The following is a 25976-nucleotide window of genomic DNA, read 5'->3' on the forward strand; positions in this document are numbered from 1 at the left end:
GCCTGTTATGACTTATGATGGCAGCGAAACTCTGAGCTATGTTTGATTCAGCGTAAAATATATTTTAGAAAATATTTCTTCCATTTTTTTTAATTTATTTTATTTTATTTTTTTTATGTTTGTACCAACAAAAAAACTAGTAAACGAAAAATAATTTCAGAGTTAACAACAAATTTGTCACTGTAAGGAGGGAATAAGCCATTTTATGAAGCTTGTCTCCCCCTCTTCCCCACCACCCTCTCCCCCAACTACAACACCATCCATCCTTGTAGAGGAATCCAATTGTCCCTACGCCTAGCACTGCCGCCCTCCACCTCTAGGCCGCCATGCCCTTATTCCGTCCCAACCTTCCTTCCCTACGGCAATCACCACCCTCACTAAGAAACCTAACCACCCCTTTCCCAATGCCACCCCTTTTTAATTGTCACCCGCCATCCTCCCCTGTTTAGTTAACCAATAGTTTTCTATTGGTTAACTAAACAATGAAAAATCAATGATTTTTCTCAAAAGTATTTTCGACTAAAAACATTTCCTCCCATCAACCATTTTACATCTAAACAAACTCAACACAATTTTATTTATAAGAGACAAAAATCTTCAATGCTTTTAGTGCAGGCCTCATATTTAGACAGCACTTATAATAACAGAACTTCAAGGATTGACCCAATTTCCAAGAAGCACCACTCCATTCACTTACATAATATTGATTCAACATACACAACGCTAATTTAATCATATTATTTATAATAAACACTCTTCACATTCTCAAATGCAACTCGAAGATCTTACTCCCTGAGCTGTTAACCTTCAAAATTAAATTATGAACTGCCTGCACTATCTTACAAAGTTGTTTGCAAACCTCACCAATTTCAAATTCTAGTTACCAATACAATCCAGATTGATAAGGAAAATAGAGAAGGCTCGGCAGAAAGGGGAAAATGTTTTATACTTTGACCTCCTCTCTCGATCCAGGGGGCAAGAAGGGCTCCCACCATCCAAATTCGTACTTTGGGTAAGGTGCCACCCATTTTTCTGGTTTTTCAAACTCTAGATTGGTAGGATTAGAGGCCAAGGCTTCTTCAGGACTGTCAGCTTCAAAGCTTTCTGATAAAACTCGGTCCAGTCTCAACTTCATGAATCTGCCAAACCAACAATTAGGGGCAAAGATAGATGGTGTGTCAACAAAGACATTGCCTTTATTTCATTCAAGGGTGTAAATATTAATGCAATTGTTTTATCTGTAAATAAAACTGAAAAAGTTATTCAATTTATCATTGCATATCTAATTTGGAAAAATGGAGCCTCCAACTTTCATCAGCAAAATAAATGAAATAAGCTGAGAACAACATGAAATCCATGGATTTGTGTGATAACACTTTTTTCTTCTCTCTATTATTTTCTCTTTTCAAAACAACAACATTAATAAACAATCCAAAATACAAAACACTCAAAACTACAGTCACATTTATGTTACATTAAAACAGTTTTTCAAACAACAAACATCATCTAATAAGCATAAACAAAATTGTCAACTGCCAACCTAACAAGAAGGAAAAAGAAGAAAAAAGGTTTGGATATGCATGCTGGAGATTAGAACCAAATTCATTATCTGGAGTCCAAGGTCTAACACAGGTAAACAAGCTAAGAGCCTACTGTTTCTAGTTTGTAATAGCCCTTGGAAGCACCTCTATATTTCACAAGCATGATAGTGATGCAATTCTGGAAATTTAGCATTGTCAACCATACATGTGGGAGTTTTAGAATAGTACAATAAAAGGTAGCGGAAAGAGAACCAAAAAACATAACTAGAGTTTTCAGGCGTTTGAGCAGTGGGGTTCTTACGTGATCCAGGGACCATTGGTTGAAACCAGAGCGACAGCAGGTCTTCGTAATCTCTTAGTGATGCTAGGGAATTTATCCAAGAACTTGGGTTCAATCACAAGCCAGAAGTCCTGCTCTTTGTTACGCTCTCCATAGAGACGAAGCCGCTCAGATAAGAGCTCCTGGAAATGCTCCTCTTCATCCAGCATGAATTTTGCGTTTGCAACAACAAAATAATATTTGTTGGCTTGTTGCTGAATGGAAAGATAAGCAAGTGAGATTAGAATGCAAAACTAAATGAAAGGCAGCAAAATTAATCACGTGTTGAGGGAGATGGTTTGGTGCTCAGAAGATAAGGTGCTCAACAGATAAGCAGATTGAATTTGGTTTCGGGTAGAGGACTAATCTTTGGTTTAACTTGTGTCGTGAGATAATGAACAATAATTCGTTAAACTAGACACAAACATCAAAAGACTGGCATTTTTAAAGGGTAAATAAATGTAAGTTGCCATCTGAAAAGTTTGCGTTTATCCCTTTTTCTTTTCCTGAGCTTGCCATCTTCGTTTGATGACAAAGGTTGCGTTTTTCCTTTCTTTCTTTCTATTCGATGACAAAGGTTGCATTATAAGCGAGACAGGCAGTGGAAGCGAATAATGCCCAAAAGAGCATATGTTAATTGCAGTTGATGAGGGAGAGAAATTATTGTTGGATCGAGCATTGCGGACGCCACAGCCACATGTATAGGTATGAAAAAGCGAGAAACTAGCCAGTAGCGAGCAAGCTGACTAAAAGCTAATAGAGGTATCAATTTATTAACACACGAACTAGTCCATAGATGTATGAGGCAGGATGGGTAGAAGAAGAAACCTTGTCGGCGGAATTGGAGGAACTGAGGTGGTCGGAATCAACGGCGGCGACAGCTGTCTTAACAGAGGAAGAGGAGGAGGAGGAGGAGAAAAAACCCCTGCATTTATTGCAATTACCAAAAGAGCTCCTGCTTCTACTGCCTTTGCCAATAGCAGCAGCACCACCGCCACCACCGTATTGGGTTTGTGTCCGAGTGGGCACGTGAATTACCATGGAAGACCAAGATCCCAGAGTGGGAATCGCCAAACCAAACATATTTATCGTCTTTCTGTTTCAGACGCTCAAGTATTATAGCACTAGAAAAATTACCTACCAAAGGGCCAACAAAGACGACCAATAGGCAGAGACAGGATAACACAGAATCTATCTTATCCAGTCATCTACGTTTTTATTTTTATTTTTTCCTCCCTCTGGCAAATCGACAAATCGTCTACAATTACTTATTGGGCAACTCTTTCTCTGTTCCTCCATCTTTCAACCCCAACCCCAAGGGGCCCTTTCGGTTACTTGGAATTTCTAAACGTTCTCTTCAAATTAATTTTGAATATTATTTTTCATTATTAATGGATAGGGAGAAATTATTTTAGAGTAATGCTAGAAAGACTAGATATTTGCCACGTGTCACCTTTCGATTGGGCTATACACGGATCAACCTTGACGTTTGGCCATTGGCTTTGTTGAAGCATGTCCATGATACACTTTTCAATAAGTATTTGGATACTCTCCAATTAATTTCAACTGAGTGGGGCGAGACAAAATTGTAAAAAAATGACAATGTAAAATGAAATTTTTTTTAGCCTTCACTTAAAATGCAACATGCAAGGCTCAAGTGGCATTTAAATTTTAATGCTACATGCTATTGGGCCGGGGTAGAGTATGTGACATTCTCACTGATTTTGGTATGGTTCTTCTTAAAATTCCATTGGCAGTTGGATTTTGGAATTCGGTTCAAGTGTAGGAGATGATATGGCGCTGCGTCTCTTTGCAGCCATGTGAGTACCGTTATTGGGCCTTGGCTTGTTAGCCTCTTTGATGGACTAACCAGCTCAAGCCTAAGAGGTGGATTTTCTTTTCTGTGTAGCAGTTTTATAAACTATTTTTTCATTTCATTATTTTATAACTTTGAAAAATGAAAATAAGAGAAAGGAACGAAGATGGAAACAGCAACGAAAGATAAAAAGAAAGAAAGTAGGGGAGGAAAGTTCAATTCCCCTAAATATCCAGGAGTAAAATGGTAAAGCATATGCTGCTGCCGCCGTTGACCTCTCTCTCTTCTAGACCCTACTGGTTCATTACACAGATATCAAGAGGGCTCCGACCAATATCCTCATCCACCAGGTCCACCACCACCAAGGCAAGTAGTATAATCAACGAAGCAGTCAGCTTTATTCTTTTACTGTTTTACGCTGTTTCGTCAACTTCCAATTCAATTTATATAGCATTAATCTGCGAAATGGACTCTCAGATGTCTTCGGAGCACTACACGTTCGGCCCGTACAAGATACGCCATGAGGAAGTATTCTACTCAACCCAGCTTTCGTATGCCTTGGTTAATCTGCGTCCTGTCGTTCCTGGTATATGCCTTCCCACCACTTCTTTGATTTTTATGTAGAAAAAAATATATGTCCCATTTCCCCTCTATTCTCTAAATCTTCCTTGAAAGGTTTGAGAAAACTGTTTTGGTTGATATCCAAAATAGAGCTGTGACTATTGTATTTATATTCAACTGATACAAAATGTTTGTTACAACTGTGATATACAACATTCACATATGAACCTGATAGTCCTACACAGGCTGTACATACTGATAAGTTAAAGAAATTCAAATGACTAACGACATTCTGAAGTAACAAATGGATGAACAATTCAAATGCAGCATCCTCGTATCTGATCTATGTCACAGAGCAGATAGAGGTTGAGTTATCTGCAATTCTCTGTATTTGAACTTCAGTGGATGCTTCGTCTCTGCATGAGCTGGCTTTTATAACTCCCTTGCTGTCCACATCAGATGACATTTTAACACTCTTTCCCTTTTTATCCGCTTCAATCGATTAACTCCTTTTCCAATTAGAGTGGGAAAAAGAGATAAAGAGTCGATGTGCTTGTTTGTTTGTGTTAGTACTCTGGCTTCCAAAGCACGTCTTCCGTGAGGATCTAAACCCAAATACTACTATCTAGGAAATTACTATGAGATAAAGAAGTTGGAAACACCCACTAAACTCCAAGCAAAACACAAGTCAAGGCCATTACTTTGAGTCAAGCGAATGGATATATCAATAAGAGGTGCATCATACAGTGATGTGTGAGAGCATCCCTCCATGGGTAATGCTAGACGGAGGACTAGAGTCCTACTTGTGTCCTCTCAAATTTAATGTGCCTTTTAAAATGACCAATAAATCAAAATTCAATAATGATTATCTTAAATTTAATAATGATTTTAAAAGCCGTATTATATTTGGGAGGACACAAGGACAACTCTAGTTCTTCTTTTAGCATTACTCTCACTCCACAGTGCCGTCAATCTTCAATAAGATTCTTATCTGAAAATGCTGCATAGACAATACTAGCAACTAGAATAACGTTCAGTAGGATGCTTATCAGAATTGTCTGAGCATTTAAATTCTTCTGAAATTTACTTCTCCTAGTTTTCAATGTGTAATTGGGTCAATCTTTCAGTTCATTTCACTCAAAAAGAACCCCTTAGTACTAATGCTCTCTCTTCTCCCATGCGTAGCTTGATGAATCGTTCATAGTGATTGGTAGTAAGTCAAACCCTTATATAATTGATAATCCCCAAAACAATAGAATTGTGTGTATGTGATAGAACTCTGTGTGAATGCGTGCATGCATGCGAGAGTTCATGTGTATGTGTTTGTGTGAGCACCAAGCTATTTTTTGGTAAATATTAGGGAAACGAATTTTCAATCTCCAAATTAGGTTCTCTTCTTCAATCGTATGGATTTATTGGTTTCCTTCTCTAAATATACAATTGTGATTTATACAGGATTTATTGCTTCCTGCAAAATTTTGGTTTTTTTCTTTTTCACTTCCAGTGGGTCCTCTCTCCATACTTACATGTGTTTTACCTGGTATCTATTTAGATAAGGTTAATTTACTAATGATGGAATAGTCCTGAACTTGGTTGAATATGTACAAATGTTATGAGGAAAAGCTGTTTTAGCATTTAAAAATGGGGATGTAGGATAGGTTCCAAAGATCCTCCTCATTCTGGTTTCATCTGACACACCCATCCCTAGTGTGTTTTTTCTTCTTAATATCTCTTTTGTCCCTCCTTGTCAGTCTAATTGTTATTAATGAACAATACTTTTTTAGCTTATAACTTGTCCAAGTGGTTTTTGCCCCATTTTATCCATTGCTTATTTTGAAAATATATAATGCTATTCTCTCCTGTTATCTCATGGATTATTTTTGGTTAATTGCTTTTGCATTGTTCTTATGTTTCCTTGCTCAAATACTCACTTTTTTTTCCCATTGTGATTTGTTTTTCTCTTTTCCTTTGCAGGTCATATCCTTTCCTTCGCAACATTAGAATTTTATGTTGGGATTGATTCAATCATTGTTTAATGTTCATGAATGGATTTAGATTAGGTAAATTACTTGTAGTGCATTTATTTTGTTTGGAAAATAAGGCACAGCCATGCTGGATTTAAAGCAATATGTTGTCATGTGCTGTTCTGCTATAAATGCATTTAAGGATGGGATATGCAAACCATTGTTCTCCTGCACAATGGTTTCAACAAATTTATATACATAAGGGGGTTGTCTTCAGATTTTTTTTTTTTTTTTTTTTTCTGAAACATTTAATGTGACTGCCATTGCATGTACACTGATCAATATGAACTGCAGGATTTTAGAAGAAAACGCTGCCACCACTCTTTATCTTGATTTTCAGGTCCCTACGGGGCTGCTTTAAACTCGGTTGGGTAGAATTTTTCCATTCTCTAGCATGTACACTTAGCTGCTCAAAATAAAGTTTATTGTCTTCCATATATGAGTTGGCGCAAGTACTAGTGGCAATAGTGGAGCATATGGTTCAATGTACATCTGTTGCTATAGGATATTGACCAGATTCCTTGGGCACTCCCTACCAGTACACTATCTATGATTTATCATAGGCACACATGTACACAGAGGGAACTAGATATTTCATTTTGGGGTGATTAGACTGCACTGATAATTTTTTTTTGGGGGGGTGGGGGTGGTGCTGGATCCGTCCATGCATTTACGTGCATCTGCATCCTTACAGTGCTGGCAGACCAGCATCACCAACTATTATGCATGTTGACTTTGTACATGCTGATATGCCTCCAGAATTAAGATCAAGATTCTTTCATGTCAATGTATTTGGAATTTTAATCTACTTCTTCCGGATTTATAATCTTACAATGGTTCAATATTCAAAGGTTGACTTAACATTATGTACATGTGCTTGTCTGCCCAAGGCGTGAAGTTAAGCGCTTTGTTGATCTCACTGCTGATGAGATTAGTGATTTGTGGCTCACAGCACAGAAAGTTGGCAGTCAGCTTGAGCACTACCACAAAGCATCATCTCTCACATTTACTATCCAAGTAAGACAATTGCTAGTAGCATTGGTGCATTTATTTGTATTTGAATATTATCTATTCTTTCTCTTTCATGTCTCTTTTGATAGTGTTGGTTTTTTGCAACACAATGTGTCAGAATGTTTAACAGTACATTCTGCCCGCCATTTTGTCCTTATCAAAAATTGTGAAACATGTATGCTTGTGCTCACCATTATGTTTTCCTCATGTGGCCTGAATAGAATCATTCCACCTCTAGATTTCTTTAGTTTTTTTTGTTTGTTGAAGAAATTCACTTAAGCCCCTTGAAACTTACTCCCCTCTGGCACTTATACTTCCAAACTTTAAAAGTGATGCTCCACTCCCTCACTTCGTTATAGTCAACACCCTCCATCAACATTTTCCGTCAAATTGGACGGATAACATGTCATGAGCACCACTTTTTTAACTTAAACTTCCCAAAATGCCCTTAAACAGTATTTTTTTTAAAAAAATTAAAATAACGTAAAGAAAAACAGAAGGGTGATTGAACCACCCTTTCCATTTTCGGGGGTGGTTCAGGCTGTGGGAGTAGTCGGCCACCCCCTTTCCATTTTCGAGGGTGGCCGAACCACCCCTATAGCACCATCCCTTGTTTTATTTTCTAGCGTGGCCCTTTAGTTTCTATTTTTCAGTTATTATTATTTTAATAGTTTTTAGGGGCAATTTCAGCAAAAAGGGTTTTTTGGGGAGTTTTGTTGAAAGAAACCATGTGTGGGTGACGTGACACAATTTCCATGCAATTTGATGGAAAATGTCGACGGAGGGTGTTAACCATAACAAAATTGGTTGGAGTTATGTGTTGGTGGGAGAAGCCATGGTGTATTGGGGGAGATTTTAATGTCATTTGTTATCTGAGTGAGAGATCAGGAGATACTGTATGTCCCCAGCTATGAGGAAGTTTTTAGATTTCATATTTGAACTGGGGCTCATGGATATCCGTCTTGTGGACGGGAAATTCACTTGGTCTAATAATCGTGATGATTGGTGTTGGTTAAGAATTGATAGACTTTTACTTTCTGTAGATTTGGAAGAACAATTTTCGGATGTAGTTCAGAGGAGACTTCCTTGACTCTTGTTGGATCATTTTACATTGATGCTAGATTGTGGGGTTTCAAGTAGGAGAACTAGGTATTTCAAGTTTGAAAATATGTGGCTAAAGTATGTGGGTCTGGCGTCCCACATCGCTTGGGGATGGGAATGTGCTTACATGTATACTTGCACCTTTCTTGACAATGAACCTATCAGAACTCTGCAGTTAAGCGTACTTCTGCGAGAGTAGTACCTGGATGTATAACCTCTTAGGAAGTCTGATTTGGGGGAACCAAAAGCGGACGATATTGTGTCATTGGAGTGGGGTGTTACAAATTATATCAGAGTCATTATCCAGCTTGAGATGGGAGGAGCGTGCACAAGCCTATGAGGGTCGCCAGTGAGGATGCTGGGTCCCAAGAGGGGGTGATTGTGGTGTCCCACATTGCCTGAGGATGAGAATGTGCTTAAATGTATACTTGCACCATTCTTGACAACAACACGTTTTAAAGCCGTGATGATGGAAGTCTTATTAGTTTTATGGTTCTTTCAATGATCCAGGAAAAAACACTAGCCACATATGCACTATTACCTCACAAGAATTAGTCAATTTGGAGTTTTCCTAGAATCACTTACAAAGCATAGTTTCACCTAGTAAGTAATGTGAGGATTAACACTTATGATTGTCTTCATAAACCATTCATTCTATGTTGGTTACTCATCTTCCTAATGTGGGACTAGAGTGTTACAATTCCCTAAGTTTTGTTTTGGCGAGTAAGTTGAAAGCTTTGATAGCTTATTTGAAGAAATGGAATGAAGATATATTTGGCAATGTAAGGAAGCATAAAAATGATTTAATGGATGGTATTCGAGAACTTAATGTCAGTGTAGAAGGGAGAACATCAATTGAGGAGGAATGGGTGAAAAAGGAGGACCTTGCGAGGGAGCCAAAGAGATTGCTTCTTTACGAAGAAGTGAGTTGAAGGAAGAAATGTAGGGTTCTTTAGTTGAGAGAGGGAGATAAAAATACAAATTTCTTTTATCAGTTGTCGAATTCAAATAGAAGAAATAACACTGTGGATTCATTAATTGTGAATGGCTCTTAACTCTAAGGGGTTGGCTCAAGTGGTAAGGGTCTTGGTTTTGGTGGCAATTCCATAAAGTCTAAGGTTTGAATCCCTTTGGGTGCAAACAATTCTTTAGGGTCAGTCCGTCGGCAAAGCTGGATTATTACCTGACTCATGTGGAAGGGGAGCTTTGCACGGGTCCGAGGTTTACCCGACAAGATGGGTACACAAAGTGGCCATACCTTGAAGGGTTTCCTTGTCATAAAAAAAAAAAAAAAAAAAAATTGTGAATGGCTCTTTATCTTCAGATCCTACAAAAATAAGGGAGCACATTGTGCAATAATACGCATTTGTATTCAAAACAATATAGTTGGAGGCCAAAGTTGGATGGTCTTTCTTTCATTCCATTGGCGACGAGGAGGGCTCTTGGTTGGAAAGAGAAAGAAGATTTTGAGGTGGTCGAAACATTGAATGGTGATAAGGCTTTGGGTCCTGATTTATTTATTTATTTTTAATTTTTTTTTTCTAGATTTGTTAGGTGGCCCTTAAATAGGTGGTCAAGGGAGTTTTGAGAAGAGCTTTATCGCTACTTTCATTTCTCTAATTCCAAATAAATCTAATGCCGTGGATATTAAAGAGTTTCGTCCTATTAGTTTAGTGGGTGGTGTTTATAAATTATAACTAAGGTGCTAGCGAATAGATTGAAACATGTGCTGGAGAAGATCATCTCAAATTCGCAGAATGCGTTTATTAAGGGGAGACAGATTATGGATTCAGTTTTGGTTGCAAATGAGTGTAGTATTGACAGTCGAATAAAATTACAGGTTCCTAGCTTGTTGTGCAAATCGGATATGGGGAAGGCATATGACCATGTGAATTGGGAGTTCTTGTTGTATTTGTTGAAGAGAAGTGGTTTTGGAGAGAAATGGGGGTTGCGGATTGCATTTTGTTTATCTATGGTGCGATTTTCCTTTTTAATAAATGGAGCTTCCTCTAGTTTCTTAGGTGATTCTCGTGGTTTTAGATTGGGGGACCCATTATCTCTTTTTCTTTTTGTAGTTGTTATGGAGGCTTTGATGAAGATGATGTCAGCTACAGTAAACATGTGTCTTTTATCTTCTTTTTTGTTGTGTCTCATCTTTTATTTGCAGATGACACATTAATCTTTTGGGAAGCTAATTGTGAACATCTTTGTAATTTCCGATGTCTATTTTTATGCTTCGTAGCAATATTGGAGCTAAAGATTAATTTATCGAAATCAGAGATAATTCCATTTGGTAAGGTGGAAGATGTAGAAAGTTTGGCAAGTATTATGGGGTGTAGGGTGGCTTTGTTAACAATGAAATACTTGGGTCTTCCTTTGGGTGCACCATGTAAGTCCATTTCAATATGGAGCGACATTGTAGAAAAAATGGAAAGACAGTTGGCTGGTTGGAAGATGCTCTATTTAATAGGCTTGAGAAATTCAATGAGACTTTTTATGGGGAGGAATTAATGAGGAGCTTAAGTTCCATATAGTTAATTGGTCAAAGATATGTTTTCTAAAGCAAACTGGTAGATTGAGGGTGAGAAACTTGATTCGATTTAATCAAGCATTGCTAGGTAAGTGGTTATGGCATTACACAACAGAGTGGGAGGCTTTGTGGAGATTGGTGGTGGAAACAAAAAATGATTGTATGGGTGGATGTTGGTGTTCTAAGTAGGTAGAGGGACCTTTATCTTTTGTTAGATATGTACATGATTGAGAGGTCAATTTGGTGATTGCATTTTATGATTTGTTGTATTCCTGCAGATTAAGACAAAGTGGTGAGGATTGTATTTGGTGGGTTCCTATTAAGAAGGGAAAGTTTGAAGTAAAGTTGTTTTATCAGGTATTATCTAGTTCAATGGGTTTACCTTTTTCTTGGAAGAGTATTTGGAGAGCCTATGTTCCATCGAGAGTGAGTTTCTTTGTGTGGAAGGCGGCTCTTGGAAAGATTATGACTTTGGACAATCTGAGGAAGAAAAAGTAATTGTGGTGGAATGGTTTGCATTTGTAAAAAGAGCGGAGAATCTATAGATTATCTTCTTTTCCATTGTGAAGTGGTAAAAGAATTATGGAATGTGATTTTTTGCCTTTTTGGTGTAGAATGGGTTATGTCTGGACGGGTAATAGAGTTACTAGATTGTTGGCAAGGTCAGTTGGGAAGTCGGTCAGTTTTAGCTGTTTGGAGGACGTTCACTCTATGCTTAATGTGGAACATATGGACAGAGTGGAATGCAAGATGTTTTGAAGATTGTGAGATGGTGGTGGAAGAGCTCAAGAACATCTTGGTCAAAACGCTTAATATTTTGACAGGGGTGTATAATTGTTCTTATTTTTTCTAATTTTTTTGAATTTGTGGATTTTTGTTCTTTTTTTCACATTTAGTAGGGGGTTATCTCTTGTATATATTATGTGTACTAGGGTTGTGTCCTTCTCAGCTTATTAATGGAATGCATTATTTTATTTAAAAAAAAAGAAAAGAAAAGGAAATGGAATGATAGTTGGAGGGGGTCAAATGTCACTTTTTGAAGTTAGTAGGTTTAAGTGCCATAGGGGTGTAAGTTTGGGGCTAACTGTATTTTTTCCTGTTTTGTTTTTCCTTCTTTGTTCTTCTTGTTCCTCATTCCACTGGAGATCCTGGACTAGAAGCGTTGGTTGACCATGTGATTACTTGACTTCTTATGAGCATCTACTAGATCTTTGTTTACTACTCAAGAATGCACATAACGCTCAAGCCATCTTGGTGCTGTTGATTGCTTCTTCAAAATCTGTTTGTGTAAGACACAACTTCGTATGATGATGACTTTTAGTTAAGATCTTATATGGCCTTAGATGTTCAAACCTTTTTCAGTTTCCAATTGTTCGGTAATTCAGTTTCATGCTGTCCCCTGCTTTATATGCATGAAACTTTGTGATGTTTGTGGACGGACTGTTAATGTTCTTTTTCATGTTTCCCTACCTGCAATCACCATTGCTGACGTAATGATGTATTATTTGTGTATTGAAACTAAGTGCATGATCTTTGTTTAAACTTAGGATGGGCCCCAGTCGGGACAGACAGTACCCCATGTTCACATCCATATCCTGCCACGGAAAGGCGGTGACTTTGAGAGGAATGACGAGATATATGATGCTGTAAGATGGAAACTTGCTTCACTGCTTACTCTTGATTCTTATGCTTTAACCTTCGCTTGAATGCTTACCTTTTTGTCTGCTTATTATTATTATTATTATTCATGGTTTAGATAAATGAAAATGAGAAAGATTTGAAGCAAAAGCTTGACTTAGATGAGGAAAGAAGGGACAGAAGCCTTGAGGAGATGTCACAAGAGGCAGATGAATTAAGAAAGCTCATGTAAATATGTCAGTCTCGACTTAGTCATTTTTCTTCTATGGGCCCAGGTCGGTGGACTTGAAAAATATCTTTATTTGAAGAACTTATATGATGCCTACCTCGAAAAGCGGGATCACATTCAACTTATCAAAAATAAAAAAATAAAAAAAATGACAGTCTCGACTTGCAGTGCAATGTGCGTGTTTGAAATTTTCTAGGTTTTCTCCAATCTGGTTTGCAATAATTGTAATCTTTGCCAGATAGACTTTGATGTTCACTATTACTTATCCAACAAAAACAACAAAATTTTATGCATCAATATTGTGGTAACTTCCATTGGACTTTTTAATTTTTTTAATTTTTTATTATGATGGATGAAGATCGAGATGCCTTTGCATATAAGATGATATAATTTTCTTCTAGTTGCCATTTATGGAGATTTGATGCTGTTACCTTTTTTTTTGTTTTTTTAGTGATTTGTGTTTTCGCATCGGTCACAACTACAGCTCTTGGCCTCAGACTCGGTGGTTTAGCGGGGCTCTATGCCACGTCTCGAGAAATTTTGGTCAGCCACTCGTCTCTTGATATTCAAGTTTCCATTTTGCATTTTGTTGCACTGGTGCGAATGAAGGACTAGAGGCCAGAAAGAGGCTGCCCTCGGTCTGGTTGAGCAATAGTAGTTCAATCCATAAATAATATCATTCATTACCATCTATTGTGTGGTGGTATTGGTATGGCATCAATTATATATATTATTATTTTTTTTCTAATGTATGGCATCAATTATTTACAAATTAATAGTTTAGTGTGCATATGGTGCGCCAGATGCACAGGGACTCGATGTGAATGTGATCCCGCTTTTCTAGGCAGGCATCATATAAGTTCTTAAAATAAAGATATTTTTCAAGTCCACGGACCTGGGCCCATAGAAGAAAAATGACTCAAATCTAATAAATGGGAATTATCGTCTTATATGAACAACAAAAAATAAATTCTGCATTGAAAAAAAGTTGATATTGGGATAGGTTGAAAAAAAGTAAAAATAAAAATAGATAAATAAAATAATATAGGGAGAATTGCTTCTTTTTTTGTTGATCTTTGACCAGTAGTTCTCAAATGCATTTTTTATTTCTACATATTTTAACAATAATATTATTTTTTTAAAGTCCACGATAAATGTAGATTGATAGACCCTTCAGCCTAGACTTTATTGTCTTTGTTTATGGTGGGTAGGAATTTATTATTATTTTGTTATTTTTTATGTATAGATGAGGTAGACCCTCATTTTCTATTGGTAGGTAGGGATTTAGAGACACGCATCACGCTTGGATAGGAAACCTGTTCGGTTAAAGTTAAAAAGCATGTAAAAAGGAGATTGGCGGTCCCTCCGTGCGTCCTTTGTTGCTGCTTCCTTCGGTCCTTGCGTTGCCCGAGCGCGGCGGCTGAGTAAATAAACGAGTAGCTTAGAAAATTAATATATATATAGTAGCAAATAAAGAAAACACTTTTTTCTTTTCTCAAGGAATATCGCTACACTGGGAATCCGAGATCGCCGATCTATTGTGTTTTTCTTTCCTTAGAGATAAAGTAATTAAATTTTAGTTTCAATGGCAAAATTGGTTTGAGAAGAAATTGCGTCGTAAAGACCAAAAAAACCATGTGGAGGCGATTGTGGATTAGTAGCGGTGCAGTGAAGCAGAGCGTGTCGGCGGTTTTCAGCCAAGTCAATGGGAGGAAGAGGAAGCCTCGTGCTCATCATATTTTGGGACTGAGGGCTATTATTCCTGCATCATCATCATCATTAGTATGGCTGAGGGATCTATCGTCGTCGTCGTCTTGTGCCGACTCAAACTCTGGCAGTGGCAATAGCATTTCATTCGCGGAGGCGAAGAGGCTAATGAGACTGGTGAACGTGGAGGCGCTGAAGACGAAGCTTGGTATGGAGGGGAAGGAGGTGATCGGATACTCGGAGCTTCTCGAAGCCTGCGAGAGCATGGGCGTGGCCAGATCCCCCGAGGAGGCCGCTGCTTTCGCCCGAGTCCTTGACGAGGCCGGTGTCGTCCTTCTCTTCCGCGACAAGGTCTACCTTCATCCCGATAAAGTAAGCTCTTTTCTTTCGTTGCTTCCCTAGCCAATCTTAATACTTTCTTTTGCTCTTGTGGGTTTTGCTTCTTTTCTTTTCCTGCTTTCTGTTTTCCATCAACATCCTCCCTTTTAGGAAAGGAAAGGGTTTGGATTTGGAACAAATCATCGCATATTCCAATTTGATGTTATCGTTCCCTTCTCCAACTCATGTACCAGTATATGGCCTCTGGTATTTAATCTTTGCCTAATTTTTTATTTATTGATATCATCCCAAACTTTACTAGATTTCCTTACATCGATTGGTGACGTTTGAAGTGTTGTTTTTTCATTCTTAGTCTACCTTTTCCTCTGACTGCATGTACAAGTTTTATTTCCTTACTGGGTGCGTTAAGGGTGGGTTCAATTGGTTGGAGCAGAGGCTGCGCCCTCTTGGCCAGACTGAGATTTTGGAAGATCCCTTTGTTCTTACCTTGGCTTAGTAGGGTGGAAATCAGTGATAAGACCTTGCAGCTTCTTCCTTTGTTTTCATCAGTCCTTCATTATGCATTATGAGACACATTTTCTTTCTATCGTTTATTACTATTTTATTTGCTGTTAGAGGCTTCATCTACAATACATACAGTCACATATACGTAACAGGAAAGTACTTTTGTAGTTAAGGACTTCTGTTTTTGTGGGGATTGCCTTTGAATAAAATCATTGCTTGTCGGCTAACACGTAATACTCTATCTTCTTAGCTTTGTATAGGCCAAAATTTATATGAAATTATGTTTGTCATTTATTTGAAATTACATTTTATTATTATTATTAGGGAAAATGTATAATAAATCCCTGAGTCAACCCTTCAAAATTTTAATCTCCTTAAGTTTTTTTTTTTTTCGAAAATTTAGTCCTGGGTCAATTGAAATGACAATAAAATCCTTGCCGTTAGGGCAACTCAAAACATACCGTTTTACTCCATTAAAATATTAATTTTTTATTAATTTAATTAAAAAAATTAAATCTAAAAAAAAAAAAAAAAAAAAAATTGAAGGGTGGCTAGGGGTGGTGCTGCCACCCCTGGCCACCACCCAACCTCTATGGGGTGGCCGCGAGCCACCCCAGGGGGGTTTGTCCACCCATGGGGTAGCTCGCGGCCACCCTATGGGGGGTTTGGGGGTGGCCTGTAGGCCACCTCAAAACCCATGGGGTGGCCGCGAGCCACCCCATAGGGTTGGGCGATGGCCACCCTTCAATTTTTTTTAAAAAAAATTAAATTAATAAAAAAATTAATATTTTAATGGGGCAAAACGATGCGTTTTGAGTTGCCCTAACGTCTGTTAAAAAATTTTAACAGTAGGGATTTTATTGTCATTTTAATTGACCCAGAGACTAAATTTTCGAAAAAAAAAAATTAAGGAGATTAAAATTTTGAAGGGCTGACTCAGGGATTTATTATACATTTTCCCTTATTATTATTATTTTTATAAATAATGTATATTCATTCAAAGAGCATATGGGCGCAATCCAATACACATGAAGAATACAAGAGAACCCATAGAGAAAGAAGAACATAAATCTAAAACTCAGAGAAAGTAGAAACAAGCGAAATATCCCATGCCACTTTCCATGTAAATTGAGTATGTAGCACCAGCTTCTTCAAATCGAGCAAGCAAACTAGTTTCACGATCGTCAAAGCTTTGGGCATTCCGCTCCCACCAAAGATACCACATGAACATAAGGGGGCCATGCTCCATAAATGCAACATTGTACGATTTTCAAATTGTCCCCTCCAACATCCCAAATACTCACTCACACTGGGAGGCATAAACCAAACAACACTAAAAAGCTAAAGAATCACACTCCAGATCTCTATTGCAACCTCACAATGAAGTAATAAGTGCTCAATGGATTCTCCACTATTCTTACAAAGAACAACACCATTCAAGCACAATAATAGTCCTTGCATGTAAGTTATCCAAGGTTAAGATTTTTTCTAGAGTTGCTGTCCACACAAAGAAGGCCACTCATGGGGGAATCTTAACTTTTTTTTTTAATTTTAATTTTAATTTTAATTTTTTTTTATGTCGTTTAACCTTTTCAAGGCAGGGCCCTTCGGACCCACCCTTGCAGAGTAAACCCCGGTCCCCGTGCACCGCACCCTCAAAAGTTTTCCTACATGAAACTGGTTAAATCGTTGGCTTTTCACTAGGGAGTGTGACCCCAAAGGATTGTTTGCACCCATTAGGTGTTGAACCTTGGACCTTGAAGGGATGATACCTCAAGACCAAGGCCTCTACCACTTGGGCCAACCCTTTGGGGTTAATCTTAACTTTCCAACTACTCGTCCAAGAAATGTGGACTATACAGGAGTAGACAATACTTGATAATACGACTTCACTTCAAAGGACTTCCTTTTCAATGGGATCCAGCATATTTTATCCTTGTCTCCATACCTTACTTTTTGGGAGTACAATAACTCAAAAAATCGAGCGACCTCATCCATTTCCAAATCTTGCACCGGTCGAGTAAACAAGATACTCCAATGGATGATACCATTATTAATTTGCATATTCTCCTCTACCCACACATCCTTTCCACATGAAATAGTGAGCAATTCCAGAAAGTAGACCTTTAAAGGTAGTTCCCCACACCACACATCATGCCGAAACAACACTTTAGAATCATTACCTACCTCATAACGCGCAAAGCCAGCCCACCCCTTCCGGATAAATTTCCACACACCCACTCCATATGGTCCCCCTACCTCCTTGGAACACCAACCACCCCTTGTACTATCATATTTGATGCCCACCAACTTCCTCCACAAAGCATCCATTTCCGTAGCAAACCTCCATAACCACTTGTCCAGATGAAACTTGAATTCTTAGGAGTACATATCTTTGACCAATTCACCAGATGAAACTTGAATTCGTCGCCAATGCCACCCCAAAGAAAGTCCCTTTGAAGTTTTTCCAAACGATTAGCCACTCCCACTGAAATAGGGAAAAGTGGCAAATAATATGTGGGTAAGTTAGAGAGTGTTTTGATCAATGTTAACCTACCACCCTTTGATAAATACAACCTATTCCAACCCGCCAATCTATTCTCTATCTTCTCAATAATGCTACTCCAAATAGTTGACACCTTATAATGAGCACCCAAAGGAAGACCCAAATACTTTATCTGCAACGAAGCCACACCACACCCTAGGATGCTAGCCACGCTCGCCACATCACATACATCGCCTACTGGAACAATCTCAGACTTAAACAAATTAATTTTCAGCCCGATGTCGCTTCAAAACAAAGCAACAAACACCTCAAATTTCTGAATTGTTCAACACTAGGCTCACAAAAAAGTAACATGTCATCTGAAAGACACTATCATTTCCTCCTGATTTCTCGAACCCACAGAGAACCCATACAGAAGACCTTTCTCCACTGTTGCAGACATCATCCTACTAAATGCCTCTACCACCACCACAAACAATAAAGGAGACAAAGAGATCCCCTCTGTTGTAATCTTCTTGAGTTGCTAAAAAACCCCGAAGGCGACCCATTTATTATAATGGAAAATCAGACTGTAGAAATGCAATGATTTATCCATCCTTGCCATCTTGCCCCAAAAACCACATCTCTCTAGGAAATGTAATAGAAATTCCCTATTCACATGATCATATGCCTTTGCTTGGTCCAATTTACGTAACACACTCGGTACCCCAACGCGAAGCCGACTATCCAGAAATTCATTTACCACCTAAACAAAATACAGAATTTGTCCCCCCTTGACAAACGCATTTTGAGACTGTCATACAATCTTCCCCAAAACTAACGTCAACCTATTTGCCAAAGCCTTTGAAATAATTTTGCATACCTCACCTACTAAGGTGATTGGGCGAAAATCCTTAAATCTCCACCGTTCCAGCTTTCTTTGGAATAAGCAAGACAAAAGTAGCATTAAGACTCTTCTCAAATTTGCCACGACTGTAAAATTCCTAAAAAACTGCCATAATGTCAACCTTAACCACCTCCCAACACTTTTGGAAAAATGCCATAGTAAATCCATCAGGTCCAGACGCCTTGTCTCCATTGAAATTCCTCACCACCTTCCACACTTCACCTTCCTCAAACTCTCTTTCCTTCCAAATTCTCTCCTCATCATCAATGGAACTAACAGAAAGATCATCCACCTTTGGTCGCCACTGATATTGTTCACAATACATTTTTTTATAAATATTCACAATGTGATCTTGAATAACTGCCGACTCCTCAGTCATATTCCCATCCACCATTAAGGATCAATCGAATTGTTCCTCTTGTTCAAGTTTGCCAAACAATGGAAGAACTTCTTATTGTTGTCTCCCTCTTTTTTTTTTTTATAAGTAATAATGTTATATATCAAAAGCGCAGAGGGGCGCAACCCATATACTTGGGAAGTATATAAAAAGAGAGCGCCTAAGAGGGAGAGAAATGAATGAGGAAGTCAGAAAAACCAATTACTAAAGGAGCTAGCCAAGCGGCGGCCGTCCAAGAGTAAAGAGTAAAGAAGAAAAGATGAGTCAGTCCCTCTATAGTCCTAGTAGAGTCCTCAAAACATCTAGCATTTTTATTTTTTGATAACGTAGGAGAACTTTACTCAGATTAATTGCACGTCTCAAACGCATACTGTACAACAATCCTCACCATTAATCAAACTTCTACGGGTAACTAATCCCACCCACCAGAACCAGTTACCAAGTAATCCAGGAGCTTTCACCCCTGACGGGCTAAACAGTTTACCTCATCCCTGGAGGCCACATCTAGCATTTCTTTCAATCCATATACACCACATAAGACATAGAGGGATCATCTTCCATACTACCGCGTTTCGAGCACATCCTCCCAACCACCAGCAATCGAACAAATCCCTCACTCTACAAGGCATAACCCAATGCAACCCAAACCGACTAAAAATAGTATGCCAAAGGGTTCTTGCGGTTTCACAGTGGAGAAGAAGATCTACTGACTCTCCTGTCTTCTTGCACATATAACACCACTCCACCACCACAAGGTTCCTCTTACGCAAATTATCATGAGTCAAAATTTTGCCTAGGGCCGCGGTCCACCCGAAAAAAGCCACTCGCACAGGTACCTTTGTGCGCCAAATACTCTTCCAAGGAAACACCTTATGGTCAAAATTAGACAAGGCCTTGAAGAGCGACTTAACCTCGAACTTGCCTTTCTTAGACAAGGCCCTGCAAATACGATCCACTGTACCTATAGGGATCTTGCAAGAGTACAACCGATCAAAAAAAGGAGCAACCAAATCCACCTCCTAGTCCTGAACGGGACGCACAAAAATGACATTCCACTCTACAACCCCATTCCTCCAAGTAAAATTATCATTCACCCAAGCTTCTTTGTGTCTAGCGATGCTGAACAAAGACGGGAAGTCTTGCTCCAAAGAATTTTCCCCACACCAAATATCATGCCAGAAACGAACTTTCGACCCCACCCCCACCTCAAATCGAATGCCTTTGGCAAAGGAACTCCAACCTTGTCGAATATGCTTCCATAATCCCATACCATGAGAACCCGAAACCTCCTTCGTGCACCACCCACCTTCCTAGTCTTCATACTTAGCTTTGATAACCTTGAACCAAAGAGCTTTACTCTCATACGCATATCTCCAAAGCCATTTCTCCAAGAGAGCTTTATTAAACTGATGCAACTTTTGAATGCCAAGACCACCATAGTGCAGGGGACGACAAACTTGGTTCCAATTTACAAGATGCACCTTAGGCTCATCTCCCATCCCTCCCCACAAGAAGTAAGTCGGTAGATTAGACAACGTACTCTTGATAAGAATTAAACGGCCTCCTTTAGAAAGGTACATCCTCTTCTAACCTGCCATTTGATGCTCCATCTTCTCAATCACATCATTCCACATAACCGTATCCTTATACGGCACCCCAAGAGGGAGACCCAAATACTTCATAGGCAAATCGGCAACACTACACCCAAGGCTATTGGCCAACACCCCAATGTACTCCACCTCTCCAATAGCCACAATTTTAGACTTTCCAAGATTAACTCTCAGACCCGAAACAGCTTCAAAACATATCAAAATGAGACGCACATACTGGATTTGCTCGAGAGAAGCCTCACAAAAAATCAAAGTATCATCAGCAAATAAAGAGTGAGAAACCACCAACTCCGAGAAAACCCTATCTCCCACTGAGAAACCTGTCAAAAGTCATTGGTCAACCGTCGCATTCACCATCTTACTCAAGGCCTCCATAACAAGCACAAAAAGTAACGGAGAGAAGGGATCCCCTTGCCGAATTCCCCTCGAACTGTTAAAGAACCCTTCCGGAGATCCATTCACTAGAATGGAAAATCTTACTAACGTAATACACCATTCTATCCAAGCCTTCCACCTCTCCCTCTTTCAACAACAATGCCATTGATTTCTGTCTCTAGCTCACTTCTTCGAGATAGAGATCCCTCTCTAAATTTATAGAATACTCTTCTCGCTTAAGATGTTCATCTACAGCTAGTGATCTCCTCTTTGCTATCATATCCAGCTCACAAATGCCCGCCTCCATCTCCTTCTTCCACTTCCCTACATTCTCATATGTTAGAAGAGTTATTAGGGTTAGTAAGTTATTAGGGTTTGAGGGTAGTTTGGTCATTATGATGTTTCCCTAATCTTATATATTAGGATGTTTGTATTAGGTTAAGAATAAGCTGAATAATGCAACAGCCTCCTCTTCTCCCTCTAATCTTCTTGCTATAAACCTATTAACATATCTAATCAAGAGGAGTTCCCTTGGAAGAGCATCTGGAGTACTAAGGCACCGCAGCGAATGGCTTTTTTTGGGTGGACTGCGGCCCTAGGCAAGATTCTGACTCATGATACGCTACGCAAGAGGAACATAGTGGTAGTGGAGTGGTGCTGTATGTGCAAGAAGACTAGAGAGTCAGTTGATCATCTTCTTCTCCACTGTGAGCTCGCAAGAGCTCTTTGGCACATGATTTTCAAGCGGTTTGAGTTGCATTGGGTCATGCCTTGTGGCGTGAGGGCCTTGTTTGATAGCTGGTGGTCGGGAGGGCGTTCTCGAAGTGCGGTTGTGTGGAAGATGATCCCTCTGTGTCTTATGTGGTGTATTTGGAATGAAAGAAATGCTAGATGTTTTGATAATTCCACTAGGACCATAGAGGAATTGACTCATTTTTTCTTCTTTACTCTTTACTTTTGGACGGCCGCTTGGCTAGCTCCTTTAGTGATTAGTTTTTCGGATTTTCTTTTTCATTTCTCTCCCTCTTAGGCGCTCTCTGTGTATACTTCCCGTGTATATGGGTTGCGCCCCTTTGCGCTTTTTATAACATCATTACTTATCAAAAAAAAAAAAAAACCTATTAACATAGTATCAGAGCCTTAGGGTTTAAATCCTTGTTCCTTTGTTTGTAGTCTTAGTTTTTCACTGTTTTTTGTTTTGTTTTGGTGAGTGTTCTTCTGGTGGCAGCACCACCTATGTGGGCTTAGAGCCCACACACAGGTAGTGCCTTGAAAGATGTTGTACCTGAAAAAAAATAAAAAAATAAGGTTTGCCATGTGCTTTCATGGTGGTTTTTGTGGTGTTTCCTACTAGTTTTCTAAGTTTATGGTATTTTCTGTGATGTTTGGTGCCATCTGTGGTGGTCGGTGTGGTCTGTGGTGGTTGGTATAAGGTAGCTGGCGTGTTGCAGTGGCCATCGGAAAAAAAAAAAAAAAAAAAAAAAAAAATCTGTTTGTGTCGGCGTGGTTTGTGTTGTTGAAAAGTTGCTCTATGGTCATCTCGATTGATTCTGTGGCTGCTATGTTTGGAGTTGCCGGTGTATTCTGTCTGTTGCGGGCGAAGGTTCCTGTTTGATTTTTCAACAGTATTTCGACTTGATTTTGGTGCCTTCGGCATGTTCTGCATGTATCTTGCTAGTTCCGACGAGACTCGTTGGTTGATCACGTGAAATGTTATCGTTATTAGTTGTCGAGATTTGACCGACCTTGTGTTTTGCAGTGAGATTCGACCAGCCTTGGTGTTTTGAGGTGGTTTTTGACCCATTGTTGTTTACTGGTGAGATTCTACCGGCCTTGGTGTTTTTTGGTGAGATCCGACCCGCCTTGGTTTTGTGCAGTGAGATCCGATCTACCCTTGGTGTTTTGCAGTGAGATCCGACCGGCCTTGGTGTTTTGCGATGGGTTATGACCGGTCCTTGTTGTTTTCCGGCATATCCTACCGGCCTTGGTGTTTTTCGGCAAGATCCGACCGTCTGTTGCAGTTTCCGATAGTTTCCAACCAATGTTGAAGTTTTAGCAAATTTTCTTGTTATTTTTATGGGTCTTTGTATTGTGTGCTCCAAGCTATTCCAACTTGAGGGGGAGTGTCAAAGTGTGTTTTTATATGTGTTTTTCGTTTGCTTATGTTTTTCAAGCTGGATTTATATGATTTATTAGGGTTAGTAAGTTATTAGGGTTTGAGGGTAGTTTGGTCATTATGATATATCCCTAATCTTATATATTAGGATGTTTGTATTAGGTTAAGAATAAGCTGAATAATACAACGGCCTCCTCTTCTCCTCTAATCTTCTTGCTACAAACCTATTAACACCATATCCCTCCTGTCACTTCTCAAGGTGTTCAACTTTTGTTCCAACAAATAACTTGAGGTAATAGGAATGTACTTGTGTAGTTAAGGACTTCTGCTTTTTTGGGCATTGCCTACATGTAATACTGTATCTTTCTTAGCTTTATACAGGGCCACAATTTATGTGAAATTATATGCTTGTTGTTTATTTGATTAGAAAGATAGAAAAATTGGGCTTCATTTAAAGTTGAGCTTGATGTATTTCACTTAATTAAAATCTTTCAATGTTGATTTGTATGACTCACTTCCTATTTGAACTTACTAATTTGTAAAATTTTATTTGTACCACTCACTTCCTAATTTACGGGCTTTCTGAAATCAAATGGGACCATGTGTATATGTGTACATGTATAGTAGGCAGAGTCATGAGAATATAAGGAAGGATGGAAGGTTGCTTTGGTTCTGGGTCTTATGTTTTGCAACTGAACCAAGGTTTCTGTGGTTCCAAAAATGCCCAAAACAACCCAACCAGACCCCGAGCAGCATACCAATATTTGGGCTTTCAGGCAGGCCGCAGCCTACATCAAATTGGTATTAGGATGGGCTTTACCCTTACTGCAACATAGTTGTTCCGCTCCAAAGTTTGGGGTATGTTTGGAGCTATATCTGAAGGTTCTTTAGCAGAGAAGAGCTCTTGTTAAAGCTGTGAATCTAGCTTAGCACTAGAAGGTCGTTTTTAGTTTCCTAGAGATAAGTTGTAACGATCCAAGGAAAATCTGTAGCCACATTTGCATTATGATCCCAAAATGACTAGTCAATTTTGGAGTTTTCCTAGAATTCCTTATAAACCCCAATTTCACCTAATAACTTGACTATGTGGGACTTAGTACTCATAACTATCTTTATAAATCACCCACTCTATGTAAGCTATTCCTCATCTTCCCAAAATATGTGACCGGGGTGTTACAAAATTATTGATGAACTACCAAGCAGTGTTTGACACCTGTTTTGGTCTCCTAGTAGGCATACACTGCTTTTGCCTAGTCCAGAATATTTTCTTGTGCTACCTCTTTTTCTGATTGACACCAGTCTGGAGTTAGTCTTGATGTATTGGTGTAATACATACAAGGGTTTTGCATATTGAGTGCTACCTGTAGCTTGAGCTTCTGAGCTACAGACTATGCTTGTCTCCTACAAAAGGGGATTAAAATTGTTTGTCAAATTGAATACACGTTTCCAGGTTGCTGGTTTAACCATAACCTGTGTGAGCCAGAAGCAGCTTGAATTGTCAACTTTCAGGTGTTTGCTCCTTTTTCTTATTAGCAGGTTTGATAGGAACTCACGATAAATGGAATAGAAATAGATAGATCTTGATAGATAGTGAACTCCAATTAAGGGTTGGAGACAAACCTCAAGCTAGGCAAATGTTTGATTACAATCTTCAATACCCCCCAACCAGCCTTTCGACCCATGTCTTATACTAGACTTGCGAACATACTACTCATGTAACACAACCACCCATAACACATACTGACACATAACACATAACTACCCACTAACATAACTTGACAACTGAATACTAACTATTCATGTAGCACTAACGAAAACAAGGATAACAACTACCCACTAGGATACTACACCCCATGTCCTTGACTTTCTTCCAGGAACTACTCCATGATTTTCGCTATCAAGGTCCCTATTGTGGGTGTGGATTTTGAAAAAGAAATGGATTTAGGATTTGAGCAAGTGATAAGGGTTTTGTCAACATGCATTTTAGTTAGCTATATTTAATGCCATGTATTATTAAGCCTCCATATCATAAACTGGTGCTACTCCACCTCATCCTTATTTGTTCAGGTGGTGGATCTGGTCAGAAGAGCGGTGCCCCTTGCTCTGACTTCTGAAGATGACCCCGTGAGGGATGAGTTAAAGAAGCTGCAGGAGAAGAAGGAAGATATTGATGTGCTGGCACATAAGCAGGTACGGCGCATCCTCTGGTCTGGGCTAGGGTTTGCTGTGGTACAGGTTGGGCTCTTCTTCCGTCTTACATTCTGGGAATTTTCATGGGACGTAATGGAACCCATTGCTTTTTTCGCCACAACCACTGGCATAGTCATAGGTTATGCCTACTTTCTATTTACTTCAAGAGACCCCACTTACCAAGACCTGTTTAAGAGACTGTTTCTCTCAAGGCAGAGGAAGCTGTTTCAGAAGCAAAATTTTGATATTGAAAGATTCAAAGAGTTACAAAAAAAATGCAAAACTCCACTTGATGCCACTGCCCCTATTAAAAATAGGGTGGGACTGGAACTGGAACTAGAGGATGCTATACATAGGGACTAACATTTTCTGGGGGGTTTGTTGATATCTTTGGAGTTTATTCTCTGTAATCTGGCCCCTCCTGTTTTCACGTATGTAGGGGACCAACATTTTATACTCTCTGTTCTAAGAGAGGATCGAGGCAGATAGTCAGTATTGAACGTCTTTTTTTTTTTTTTTTGTGCGTGGTTGGGTAATTACTCAATGGCGTTGCATCCTCTACATTCTTTTTGTCAA

At 39.0% G+C, this 25976-nt stretch overlaps 3 protein-coding genes across 4 annotated transcripts; 2 read left to right on the forward strand and 1 right to left on the reverse strand.

Moving 5' to 3' along the window:
- Positions 1–703: 703 nt before the first annotated feature.
- EMB3143 (YCF54) lies at positions 704–3056 on the reverse strand. Its single transcript, XM_059574292.2, has 3 exons — positions 2689–3056; positions 1843–2075; positions 704–1139 (listed from the first exon to the last, which is right to left on the reverse strand). The coding sequence occupies exons 1-3, from the start codon at positions 2941–2943 to the stop codon at positions 944–946; spliced, it is 684 nt and encodes a 227-aa protein (XP_059430275.1). The 5' UTR covers positions 2944–3056; the 3' UTR covers positions 704–943.
- Positions 3057–3826: 770 nt separating this feature from the next.
- FHIT (FRAGILE HISTIDINE TRIAD) lies at positions 3827–13313 on the forward strand. Of its 2 annotated transcripts, XM_059573861.2 has the most exons (6): positions 3827–4042; positions 4154–4264; positions 7132–7278; positions 12451–12549; positions 12660–12777; positions 13222–13313. In XM_059573861.2, exons 1-5 carry the CDS (start codon positions 3920–3922, stop codon positions 12771–12773), a joined length of 594 nt encoding a protein of 197 aa, XP_059429844.1. In that variant the 5' UTR covers positions 3827–3919; the 3' UTR covers positions 12774–12777; positions 13222–13313. The 2 variants fall into 2 exon arrangements, with proteins under 2 accessions (XP_059429844.1, XP_088375413.1); XM_088519287.1 differs by lacking the exon at positions 13222–13313 and having other exon boundaries at positions 3828–4042; positions 12660–13060.
- A 763-nt stretch (positions 13314–14076) lies between these two features.
- LOC148584297 (calcium uniporter protein 1, mitochondrial-like) lies at positions 14077–25914 on the forward strand. The gene is made up of 2 exons (XM_059573859.2): positions 14077–14849; positions 25278–25914. Exons 1-2 carry the CDS (start codon positions 14406–14408, stop codon positions 25761–25763), a joined length of 930 nt encoding a protein of 309 aa, XP_059429842.1. The 5' UTR covers positions 14077–14405; the 3' UTR covers positions 25764–25914.
- The last annotated feature ends 62 nt before the right edge of the window (positions 25915–25976 follow it).

This window comes from Corylus avellana, chromosome 8, assembly GCF_965113065.1.
Source record: "Corylus avellana chromosome 8, dhCorAvel1.hap1.2, whole genome shotgun sequence".
NCBI lineage: Eukaryota > Viridiplantae > Streptophyta > Magnoliopsida > Fagales > Betulaceae > Corylus > Corylus avellana.